The sequence below is a fragment of the Oncorhynchus clarkii genome, chromosome 8 (genome assembly GCF_045791955.1).
Source record: "Oncorhynchus clarkii lewisi isolate Uvic-CL-2024 chromosome 8, UVic_Ocla_1.0, whole genome shotgun sequence".
Taxonomy (NCBI): Eukaryota; Metazoa; Chordata; class Actinopteri; order Salmoniformes; family Salmonidae; genus Oncorhynchus; species Oncorhynchus clarkii.
Window position 1 is genome coordinate 20,322,140 of NC_092154.1, and position 13,303 is coordinate 20,335,442.

At 43.4% G+C, this 13,303-nt stretch overlaps 1 protein-coding gene across 8 annotated transcripts in view; it reads right to left on the bottom strand.

Moving 5' to 3' along the window:
* LOC139415086 (receptor-type tyrosine-protein phosphatase kappa-like) overlaps positions 1 to 13,303 on the bottom strand; it is a 164,326-nt gene that overhangs the window by 33,989 nt on the left and 117,034 nt on the right. For all 8 annotated transcript variants that reach the window (XM_071162873.1, XM_071162868.1, XM_071162870.1 and 5 more), the window contains exons 8-10: positions 10,502 to 10,804; positions 7,098 to 7,207; positions 201 to 402 (exon numbers count right to left, since the gene is read on the bottom strand). In XM_071162873.1, the coding sequence (XP_071018974.1) occupies positions 201 to 402; positions 7,098 to 7,207; positions 10,502 to 10,804 (615 nt within the window). The remainder of the gene's footprint in view (positions 1 to 200; positions 403 to 7,097; positions 7,208 to 10,501; positions 10,805 to 13,303) is intronic.

Sequence of the window (13,303 nt, forward strand, 5' to 3'; positions counted from 1 at the left end):
AATTTCATTTGACTTGATTAATAAACAATATTTACTCTGGTAGCACTATTAATAGTCTAGCAGCTGTAACACTACAGCCATTATACTGCATACATACTCTACCATACTAAGGAGCATTCTCCTGGTCAGGTTTCCCTTCTAAAATAGATCTTCTGACCTCAATGGGACTTCCTGGATAAATACATGTTAAATAAATGTACCTGAGATGTTGGTGGTGACGTTGAGTGTGGTCGGGGGGCCGAAGCCCTTGACGGTGCTGGCTCGTATGATGAACTGGTAGGTGGTGCCAGGGTGCAGCTGGTTGAAGACGTGGTGAGAAGTGTTCCAGGGCAGAGACACGATCAGAGGGGGGCGCATTATTGGCGCCGAGGGGTCAAAGGACCGAATACCACTGTAGGCGATCTGTTAGGGGAGGGAGAGGAGAGGGACATACAATATTTACCTAATGAGCTGTTGAAAAGTGTTCATACGAATGGTTACAGACTTTCTGTAACATTATGCTGTGGTAGAAACTTTATCTGTGTTTAAGTAGGTGGAATGCACATACGTAGCAAAGTACAACAAATAAGAGTGTTTTTGAGTGATTTTTCTACATTGTGTATTGACTTGAGGTAGGGCTGGGCAATATGTGCAAAATATAATGGTATTTTAACAAAATTGGACGGTATTTGGCAGTATTTTTTGTTTTTGAATAATAAAAGTTGTACATTTGCTTTTTGAGTAGTGAGTGATCCTAGGGTGCTTTGTGAGTAGTGAGTGATCCTAGGGTGGCAACACATACATTCTAAGTGATTTCAATGAGTCTTTCTCCATTCTGAATCTTTTATACTGTTCAATTCAACTTCAACCAAAACCAATTTCAGCACTTTTATCATTCCTGCGTTTGGTTTTAAATATACGTAAGCATCAAAAGTAAAAGTAATTTATAAAATGTACTTAAGTATCAAAAGAAAAGTATAAATCATTTTTTAAATCATTAAGCAAACCAGATGGCACCATTTTATTTTTATTTTTTTATTTATTTACGGACGACACACTCCAACACTCAGACATAATTTACAAACAAAGTATTTGTGTTTAGTGAGTCCTCCAGATCAGAGGAAGTAGATGACCAGGGATGTCCTCTTGACAAGTGCGTGAATTGGACCATTTTCCTGTCCTGCTAAGCATTCAAAATGTAACGAGTACTTTTAGGTGTCAGAGAAAATGTGTCTAGTAAAGAGTACAGTATTTTCATTAGGAATGTAGTGAAGTAAAAGTTAAAGTTATCAAAAAGAAAAATAGTAAAGTAAAGTACAGATAACAAAAAAAAATGACTTAAGTAGTACGTTAAAGTATTTTTACTTAAGTACTTTACACCACTGCTCAATTGAGATAATTTCCACGCTGCCACGTAGGGCTGTATGATATGGGCAAACAATCTAGGACTTATTTTTAACCAAATGTTGCGATTTGACTTGCAAATTAGAGCAAAACTGTAGGAAAAAATGGAAATAGAATGACTATTCCTATTATATAGTTAGAATATAATAGTGGGCACTTTGAATACAGAGTTGTTTGAGATGACAACAAATTAAAATGCAGGGAGGAGTTATTGTGACAAGGTAGGAACTAAAGTGTTGATAAATGTTTCCTAGAGGACACTTTGGCTACATTGCATGTTTTCTCTTAGCTACTTCATGTAGATAAAGAGGAATATGCAAAGCAAGAATATGTTGATTTAGAAGACACGGTTGCACAAACAACATGCTGATTTAGGTTAACACCACCACCGGTATTATCAGGCTGTATTAGCTAGCTACGTTTGCTCTTATCAGTACATTTATTAGCTAAGTTGCAAGCTATTAGCATTAGCATCTCACAAGATTTAGGGAAAATTGCTGAGAAAAGACAAACTAGCTGTTTGCTGATTTAAGAAACACAAACTAATAGTGTCATTATAGAATGCTAGTGGAATTATATTAAGAAGCAAAGTGAAAACAGCATCATTGTCATCAACATTGTTGTATGTGCTGCATTGACCAAGCAGACTGAACACAAGTGTCTCGTGGTTGAGGGACATCAAATGCGCTCCTTGAGTGACAGGGGGCCTGGCTAGCTCTGTGGAAAGTGGCACAGAGAGAAGGAGCAGAGAGAGATGACTCAAGTAGCGAAGTAAACTATAAAAATTGACATTACACATGGCGTATCACATTTAACAAACCAAACATTCAAATACCGGTATAGAAGGTAAAGTAAAAACCCAAACCGGTCCCTGCATCAATACCGGTATATCATAAAATGCAGTATGCCGCACAGCCATAACTCGAGGTACATATGGAATGCATATATTAACACTTGTAAGCCTGAACTAAAATGTGTGATAATATAGTTGAGTATGTGACTTCCCATGGCATTATGTAGTATGTGTGTCATGTTAAACGGCTCTCTATCCACCGGATGGATGTGTACCAAACTCACTAAAAGTGGCAGCAATAAATCCTCTCTTTAAAAAGCCAAACCTTACCCCAGAAAAAAAAAAAAAAACTATCGGCAGCAACTCACTGCCTTCCTGAAGACAAACAATGTATACGAAATGCTTCAGTCTGGTTTTAGACCCCATCATAGCACTGAGACTGCACTTGTCAAGGTGGTAAATTACCTTTTAATGGCGTCAGACCGAAGCTCTGCATCTGTTCTTGTGCTCCTGGACCTTAGTGCTGCTTTTGATACCATCGATCACCACATTCTTTTGGAGAGATTGGAAACCCAAATTGGTCTACACGCACAAGTTCTGGCCTGGCTAGATCTTATCTGTCGGAAAGATATCAGTTTGTCTCTGTGAATGGTTTGTCCTCTGACAAATCAACTGTACATTTTGGTGTTCCTCGAGGTTCCGTTTTAGGACCACTATTGTTTTCACTATATATTTTACCTCTTGGGGATGTCATTTGAAAACATAATGTTAACTTTCACTACTATGTGGATGACACACAGCTGTACATTTCAATGAAACATGGTGAAGCCCCAAAATTGCATTTGCTAGAAGCCTGTGTTTCAGACAAAAGGAAGTGGATAGCTGCAAATGTTCAACTTTTAAACTCGGACAAAACAGAGATGCTTGTTCTAGGTCCCAAGAAACAAAGAGATCTTCTGTTGAATCTGACAATTAATCTTGATGGCTGTACAGTCGTCTCAAATAAAACTGTGAAGGATCTCAGCGTTGCTCTGGACCCTGATCTCTCTTTTGACGAACATATCAAGACTGTTTCAAGGACAGCTTTTTTCCATCTACATAACATTGCAAAAATCAGAAACTGTCTATCCAAAAATGCAGAAAAATTAACCCATGCTTTTGTTACTTCTAGTTTAGACTACTGCAATGCTCTACTTTCTGGCTACCTGGATAAAGCACTAAATAATCTTCAGTTAGTGCTAAATACGGCTGCTAGAATCCTGACTAGAACCAAAATATTTGATCATATTACTCCAGTGCTAGCCTCCCTACATTGGCTTCCTGTTAAGGCAAGGGCTGATTTCAAGGTTTTACTGCTAACCTACAAAGCATTACATGGGTTTTCTCCTACCTAATCTTTCCTGCCGTACATACCTACACGTACGCTATGGTCACAAGACGCAGGCCTCCTAATTGTCCCTAGAATTTCTAAGCAAACAGCTGGAGGCAGGGCTTTCTCCTATAGAGCTCCATTTTTATGGAATGGTCTGCCTACCCATGTGAGAGACGCAGACTCGGTCTCAACCTTTAAGTCTTTACTGAAGACTCATCTCTTCAGTGGGTCAGATGATTGAGTGTAGTCTGGCCCAGGAGTGTGAAGGTGAACGGAAAGGCTCTGGAGCAACTAACTACCCTTGCTGTCTCTGCCTGGCCGGTTCCCTTCTCTGACTCTAACCCTATTACAGGGGCTGAGTCACTGGCTTACTGGTGATCTTCCATGCCGTCCCTAGGAGGGGTGCGTCACTTGAGTGGGTCGAGTCACTGACGTGATCTTCCTGTCTGGGTTGGCGCCCCCCCTGGGTTGTGCCATGGCAGAGATCTTTGTGGGCTATACTCTGCCTTGTCTCAGGATGGTAAGTTGGTGGTTGAAGATATCCCGCTAGTGGTGTGGGGGCTGTGCTTTGGCAAAGTGGGTGGGGTTATATCCTGCCTGTTTGGCCCTGTCCGGGGGTCTCATCGAATGGGTCCACAGTGTCTCCAGACCCCTACCTGTCTCAGCCTCCAGTATTAATGCTGCAGTAGTTTATGTGTCGGGGGCTAGGATCAGTCTGTTATATCTGGAGTACTTCTCGTGTCTTATCTGGTGTCCTGTGTGAATTTAAGTATGCTCTCTCTAATTCTCTCTCTCTCTGTCTTTCTCTCTCTCGGAGGACCTGAGCCCTAGGACCATGCCTCAGGACTACCTGACATGATAACTCCTTGCTGTCCCCAGTCCACCTGGCCGTGCTGCTGCTGCAGTTTCAACTGTTCTGCCTGCGGCTATGGAACCCTGACCTGTTCACCGGACGTGCTACCTGTCCCAGACTTGCTGTTTTCAACTCTCTAGTGACAGCAAGAGCGGTAGAGATACTCTTAATGATCGGCTATGAAAAGCCAACTGACATTTACTCCTGAGGTGCTGACTTTCTGCACCCTCGACAACTATTGTGATTATTAATATTTAACCATGCTGGTCCTTTATGAACTTTTGAACATCTTGGCCATGTTCTGTTATAATCTCCACCTGGCACAGCCAGAAGAGGACTGGCCAGCCCTCATAGCCTGGTTCCTCTCTAGGTTTCTTCCTAGGTTTTGGCCTTTCTAGGGAGTTTTTCCTAGCCACCGTGCTTCTACACCTGCATTGCTTGCTGTTTGGGGTTTTAGGCTGGGTTTCTGTACAGCACTTTGAGATATCAGCTGATTGAAGATGTACATCAAATCAAATTGTATTTGTCACATGTGCCGAAAACAACAGGTGTAGAACTTACAGTGAAATGCTTACTTACAAGCCCTGAACCAACAATGCAGGTCAAGAAATTGATTTAAGAAAATATTTATTAAATAAACTGAAGTAAAAAAGTAACAATAAAATAACAATAACAATATGCTTTATATAGGGGTTACTGAGTCAATGTGCGAGGGTACTGGTTAGTCAATGTAATTTGTGCATGCAGGTGACTATGCATAGATAATAAACAGTTGGCAGCAGCAATGTAAAAACAGGCGGGGGGGGGGGGGGGGGGTCAATATAAATAGTCCGGGTTGCCATTTGATTAATTGCTCAGCAGTCATATGGCTTGGGGGTAGAAGCTGTTAAGGAGCCTCTTGGACCTAGATTTGGTGCTCCGGTACCGATTGCCGTGCGGTAGGAGAGAGAACAGTCTATTACTTGGGTGACTGGAGTCTTGGACAATCTTTGGGGCCTCCCTCTGACACCACCTAGTATATACAGTAGCCATCAAAAGTTTGGACACATTCAAGGTTGCCAAGAGTGTGCAACGCTGTCATCAAAGCAAAGGGTGGCTACTTTGAAGAATCTCAAATATAAAATATATTTGGATTTGTTTAACACTTTTTTGGTTACTACATAATTCCATATGTGTTATTTCATAGTTTTGATGTCTTCACTATTATTCTACAATGTAGAAAATAGTAAAAACAAAGAAAACCCTGGAATGAATATGTGTCCAAACTTTTGACTGGTACTGTAGGTCCTGGATGGTAGGAAGCTTGGCCCCAGGGATGTACTGGTCCGTACGCAATACCCTATGTAGCTCCTTACAGTCGGAGGATGAGCAGTTTCCATACCGGGCAGTTATGCATCCGGTCAGGATGCTCTCGATGGTGCAGCTGAATAACTTTTTGAAGATCTGGGGACCCATGCCAAATCTTTTCAGTCTCCTGAGTTGGAAAATGTTTTGTCGTGCACTCTTTACAATTATCTTGGTGTGTTTGGACCATGATAGTTTGTTGGTGAATAAACTCTCCACCTGCTCTAATTACAGCCTGTCGATGTGAATGTGGGTGAACGTAGTCCACGATCATCTCTTTTGTCTTGCACACGTTGAGGGACAAGTTGTTGTCCTGGCCCCACACTGACAGGTTTCTGATCTCCCTATAGGCTGTCTCATCATTGTCGGTGATCAGTCCTACTGTTGTGTCATCAGAAAACTTAATGATGGTGTTGGAGTCGTGCTTGGCCATGCAATTGTGGGTGAACAGGGGGTACAGAAGGGGACTAAGCACACACCGCTTAGGGGCCCCCGTGTTGAAAATCAGCGTGGCAGACGTGTTGTTGCCTACCCTTACCACCCCGGGGCAGCCCGTCAGGAAGTCCAGGATCCAGTTGCAGAGAGAGGTGTTTAGTCCCAGGGTCCTTAGTTTAGTAATGAGCTTTGTGGGCACTATAATCCACATTCCCTTGGATTATGTGGGTCAGTGTTCTCATATTCCTAAAGCTGGATAACACTTGAGAATTAAAAAATGTTTCTTCAGATTCACCCCACTGCACACAAGCTATGAATCATTGTGGGTTATTAACTTTAAAAATACAAACCATTCAATGATGGATCAGTACACCTTCATACTGTATCTAAGAAGTACTGAAAATAGTATTTTACAACAGAGTTGGCTACAATGAATACAATGAGTTCCCTTTAAAACCCACACTCCCCTTTTAGAGTTACATTATTTCCACCATAGTCCTATATGAAAAAGGAACAGAACGTTTTTCACTCATCTGTGCTGGTTTCCAGAGGGATAGTAAAGATTAAAAACACCTGTGAAATATGGTTTAGATATACAAACCCCATGTGGATCCTAGACAGGCTTGTCTACCATCCACCCCCCCCCCCCACCTCCCCCTCTCCCTCCCCTCCCTCCCCCCACCTCTCACCTCCCTCCCCCCACCTCTGCCAACCCTCCCCTTCTAATCTCCCTCTTCCCACCTCTCCCCTCCCCTCCCCGCACTTCCTCCTCCCATCCTTCCCCCACCTCTCCCCTTCTCCCTCGCTCCCTCCCCCCACCTCTCGCCCTCCACCTCTCCCCTCACCCCACCGATCCCCTCCCTTCCCCCACCTCTCCCCGATCCCCACCGATCCCCCTGGCCATAGTCCTTCATTACCTCATACTGAGTTATGATCCCATTGGGCTCCAGTGGTTCCTTCCAGTAAAGGAAGATCCGATCCTCAAACGGTGTGGCTTTCATGGACTGGCTTGGAACGGGGCCAGGCACTGCATTAGGACAGAAGACAGGAGGAGTAGGTCCTAATGCAATCAAAGGGAGGCCACAGTACTGTAATGAATACTATTCTCAAAGAGAGAGACACTCCTGAGCCTGTACGCCTGTAACGAGACCACTGACTGTTTTTACTTACAGCAAAGCAGCATGTTGAAAATGGCATAATAATAATAATAATAATGCTGCGCGTGTGTTGAATAGGAGGCACTCGAATCCCCAGTGGTTTTTATTGAATTTGGACAATGAATTTACATGAGATTAGATAATCAAGGTGCAATATCCTTTCAAGAGCATCCTTTCTCTCTGTCATCTGCATGTTTTATGATCAAATTAGTCTCCTATAATTTGGAGGCCCTGTCCCTTTCACCAATAAAGCAAAGCCATCAGCCTGAGAAACCACAGCATGCCAGACCTCTCTGACATGAATTGTGATAGGTGAAAAATCTAGGTATTGAGTATAGAATTTCATATACACTGTATACAGTGTATTAGGAAAGTATTCAGAGCCCTTGACTTTTTCTATATTTAGTTACGTTACAGCCTTATTCTAAAATGTATTGAATTGTTTATTTCCCTCATCATTCTACTCACAATAATCCTTACTAAGAAAGCGAAAACAGGTTTTTAGAACATTTGGCAAAACATTTGTACACACACACACACACACACACACACACACACACACACACACACACACACACACACACACACACACACACACACACACACACACACACACACACACACACACACACACACACCTTATTTATATAAGTATTCAGAGCCTTTGCTATGAGAGACTCGAAATTGAGCTCAGGTGCATCCTGTTTCCATTGGTCCTCCTTGAGATGTTTCTACAACTTCATTGGAGTCTGTGGTAAATTAAATTGATTGGACATGATTTGAAAAGGCACAAACGGTCCCACAGTTGACAGTGCATGTCAGAGCAAAAACCAAGCCATGAGGTCCAAGGAATTGTCTGTAGAGCTCTGAGACAGGATTGGGTCGAGGCACATATCTGGGGAAGGGTACCAAAACATGTCTGCAGCATTGAAGGTCTCCAAGAACACAGTGACCTTCATCGTTCTTAAATGGAATAAGTTTGGAACCACCAAGACTTCCAAGAGCTGGCCGTGCGGCCAAACTGAGCAATCGGGGGAGAAGAACCCAATGGTTCTGATAGAGCTCCAGAGTTCCTCTGTGGAGATGGGAGAACCTACCAGAAGGACAGCCATCTATGCACCACTCCACTAATCAAGCCTTTATGGTAGAGTGGCCAGACGGAAGCCACTCCTCAGTAAGAGGCACATGACAGCCTGCTTGCAGTTTTCCAAAAGTCACCTAAAGGACTCTCAGACCATGAGAAACAAAATTCTCTGGTCTGATGAAACCAAGATTGAACTCTTTGGCCTGAATGCCAAGCATCACATCTGAAGGAAACCTGGTACCATCCCTACGGTGAAGCATGGTGGTGGCAGCATCATACTGTGGGGATGTATTTCAGCAGCAGGGACTGGGAGACTAGTCAGGATTGAGGGAAAGATGAACGGAGTAAAGAAGAGATCCATGATGAAAACCTGCTCTACAGCGCTCACGACCTCAGACTGGGGTGAAGGTTCACCTTCCAACAGGACAACGACCCTAAGCACACAGCCAAAACAACGCACAATTGGCTTTGGGACAAGTCTCTGAATGACCTTGAGTGGCCCGGCCAGAGCCCGGACTTGAACCCGATCGAACATCTCTGGAGAGACCTGAAAATAGCTGTGCAGAGATGCTCCCCATCCACCCTGACCAAGCTTGAGAGGATCTGCAGAGAAGAATGGGAGAAACTCCCCAAACACAGGTGTGCCAAGCTTGTAGCGCAACACCCAAGACTGTAATCGCTGCCAAAGGTGCTTCAACAAAGTACTGAATAAAGGGTCTGAATACTTATGTAAATGTCATATTTAATTTGTTTTATTTATTTATACATTTGCTAACATTTCTAAAAAACAGTTTTTGCTTTGTCACTATGGGGTACTGTGTGTAGATTGATGAGTGAAAAAAACAATTTAATCAATTTTAAACCTGCAAAACAACACATTTCCCTGCACCTATCTGTTGTATGGTTTTTTTACTGACTGACAGCCTCCTCACTGCTGATGAAACCTGGCAGTCCCATGGGTCTCTACAGCTGCCACGAGACTGTTCTGCCATGGGGCTGCCTGCCTGCCTGGGCTGTGTTCTAGTCAAGCTGGGTTGGGGACATCCAAAGCCCTCTCCTTCACAGCATACCAGCGTTACCAGGTCACATGACTGAGTGCTTGTCAGGCCTGTCTGTCTGAAGAGACGAGCAAGGCTCGGGGTGGCGGGGACGCTTGTCTGCGGTCTACGGATCAGTCTTAGAAGAACTGTTTACGTGAACCTCTCTTCTCCTCTACTCTCCCCGCAGTCAGACAACCATCTATTTTTCAAAACTATTGGATGGATGTCACTGAGACGTCTTTTTCCACAACGAAAAATCTAGCATTCCTTTTTCCTGTCTGATGCTGCTGAAAATGGGGTTGGTTTGACATGGGAATAAAGAGTGATTTTTCTGAGAGAACACAATGAGAGAATACAATGAAAAGTAATACAAACCAATCTTAACAAAACAAACGGTAGAAAGGGGCAGTAACATGTACAGCAACATGTACAGCATGAGCTGAATATCACCTAAACATCTAAGCTCTAGCTACATACAGAATCTGGCATGAAAAAAATTGAATAAATTCTGGTGGAACCCCTACAGAGGACTCAGAGTCATTTCACTAGCATTATCTCCTGGGTTTGTGAGAATGTGAGGTGAGATTTAAACAGGTCCTCATCAAGGGACAACATGTCTGCCGGAGTCACAGGATACAGCTGGTCACCTGGCTGTATTATTATAATGCTGAAGCGTTTAATGTGAGTTACAAATTCCAAGCTGCGACCAGTGCTGTTATTTCAGCCCTTGGTTAGCCTCTCCAGCTAGCATCTATTCAGAGAGCAGCAGGGAGAAAACGTGCTCTGCTTTGAAATGGCTAACTCAGCCCAGCTGTAGGAATCACAGGGGGCAGCAATAAGTATGTGTCAGTCAACTGGTTACAAACAGAGCGAGACACATCCATCTTTTCTAAATAAAGGAGTATTAGAAATACGTTTAAAAAAGAAAAGTATTCACACCCATTGACTTATTCCACATTTTGTTGCGTTACAGCCTGAATTCAAAATTCATTAAATTGATTTTTCTCATCCATCTACACACAATACCCCAGTACACATACCATCTTCATCTGTCTGGATGATGGTCTCATCGCTCTCCTTGCGTCCTTCGGGGTTGGTGAGGATCATCTTGAGACTGACATTGGTGTTGGGGGGCAGGTTGCCCACCACATGGCGTGGGGCCTTGGGGTCCATGTCCAGGCAGTCGGCCTTGGTCTGGTTGTTGGCGTTGTAGTAACGGTAGCAGATGGTGACGTTGAAGGTGTGGCAGCGGGTAATATTGTAGCCCAGAGACTCCCAGTCCACAGCGATGAATCTGGCCTGGGTCTCTGCAATCTTCAGTCTCTTCGGGGTTCGCATCGGTTCTGAAGGAGAGAAAGAAACACATGGTTAAAAATGTGCTCGCAATCTAGCGATAACTATGGCCCACATAGAATCACTGGAGAGACCAGTTTCTGTACATTATCATCTGATTGGGGGACAGCATATACTACCACTAACATGTCTGTCACAAATGTGCACGGTTGGGCAGTATCAACACATCAGGTCTATGTTGATGCGCTTTCAATGCGAGGAGTTGATGATGGCGCCCAAAAATTGTCCTTCAGCAGCACAGCGGCCAATCAACACAAAGCTCCTCTTTTCTTTTCCTCATCCCTGGTTCAGAACATATCCACAGATAAATAATGAGGCCGGTATGAGGAATGAATGTCAATGTACAGTAATAGAAAAGGAGTGAAAGCAAACTAAATGAGCAAACGTGAACTGTGTGTTGAGCTGATGCTGGTGACCAGGAGGACACTCTCACAGCATTTTAAGAGCTTCTGAATTAGTCAATATATCACCCTGGGAGAAAGTCAATATAATCCGACCCGCAATCTATCAAGCAACCACGGCATGCTGGATACTAATTACTCTAATAGTCCAATTTACCTGCGCAATTAAGGAAATGATGCAAGTAGCGCCTTTGTCTCACCGTGGCTATTTGCATTGTGGAGATGCAGCCAACACTGCAGTGAGGGCAGGACTTTAACAGGAACATGACTTAGACCACTGTATTTGTGTCTACTGTGCCAATGTCCTCACTACAATGCATTGAGTTAGCCTTTCTCTGTACATGATTATTTTGATAATCATCAATTATCACAATGAAGATTATTATCATGTTGATATTTGGGCTTAATATTTTTTTAAATACAACACATTTCCTGTCCGTACACACACGAGTCAAGGGCCAGCTCTGATGGATAAGGGGCATTCAGACAGATGTGTTCTCGACACCGGCCTAGCTGTTGTTAAAAGTGCATGACCTGACATGTAGAGCTTGTGGGGGTACAATCTCCACTAAGCCTTCCATACCAGTGAGCCCTGGTATCCTGCATACTCTGCAACACACATTACTTGAGTAATGGGGTAATGATTCTGCCATGGCCAGCCTGGGTGGAGGGGGGGGGGGGGGGTACGTGTACCATACAGGCTCTTGGCATGGCTGGCCATCCTCACACAAAAGCCTCCCTCTCAAATGTCCTCTGTGGAAACAGACCTGCCCTTATTCTGTTCAGTCTCATCTCTACGAGCACTGCATAAAAAGATGGGAAGATTGAAAAACAAAAAGTGAGTTAGGCCAAACTGACAAAAAGAGAAAAGGAGAAAGGTGAGCTCTTGTTCACTAAATTACAGATTGTCTCTGCTGGGTGTAATCACCTGCACTTTGATGAGCGGGGCCCAGGAGAGCCCTTTCTTTCTAGTCTAATTAGAATGAAAAGCTCTGAATAAAGACTGGGGACTTGTTAACATGATCTTATAATGACTGTTAGCTTTGGGGGTTATTAAGAAACAAGCTCTCCACAACTTGATGTACCATTGGAGAAATACTGGACCATCACTTCTCTTAAATTGCTTGTAAATATGTTCTGTTTTTATTGCATTGGAATGTGTGCAGGTCTCCCTTGAAAGGTGGTCATGGTCTCAATTGGATTCCCTGTAAAAAAAAAAAGACAACCATACAGTGCATTCAGATAGTATTCTGGCCCTTTAACTTTTGAAACATTTTTTACTTGTTTCCGAAAACCAGGCATATGTCGAGCATCACTACTTCACAGGAAAGCCATTTGAACGTAAACATTTTTGAAAAATTAAAATGCTTCACAGAAAAAGTCTGCAACCTTCCCGCTAGCCATGATTGGCTGAGATAATGAGTGGGCTGGACATGCCAAGAGATGAGTGGCTTCCATCTGGCCACTCCACCATAAAGGCCTGATTGGTGGAGTGCTGCAGAGATGGTTGTCCTTCTGGAAGGTTCTCCCATCTCCACAGAGGAACTCTGGAGCTCTGTCAGAGTGACCATCAGGTTCTTGTTCACCTCCCTGACCAAGGCCCTTCTCCCCTGATTACTCAGTTTGGCCAGGCGGCCAGCTCTAAGAAGAATCTTGGTGGTTCCAAACGTCTTCCATTTAAGAATGATGGAGGCCACTCTGTACTTGGGGACCTTCAATGCTGTATAATTATTTTGGTACCCTCCCCCAGATCTGTGCCTCGACTCAATCATGTCTCGGCGCTCTACGGATAATTCCTTGGACCTCATGGCTTGGTTTTTGCTCTGAGATGCACTGTCAACTGTGGGACCTTATATAGAGAAGTGTGTGCCTTTCCAAATCATGTCCAATCAATTGAATTTACAACAGGTGGACTCTAATGAAGTTGAAAAACATCAAGGATGATCAATGGTAACAGGATGCACCTGAGCTCAATTTCAAGTCTCATACCAAAGGGTACGAATACTTATTTAAATAAATCTTGTTTTTTTTATATACATTTTCAAACATTTCTAAAAACCTTAGTTGTGCTAGCATTTTTTTGTGTTA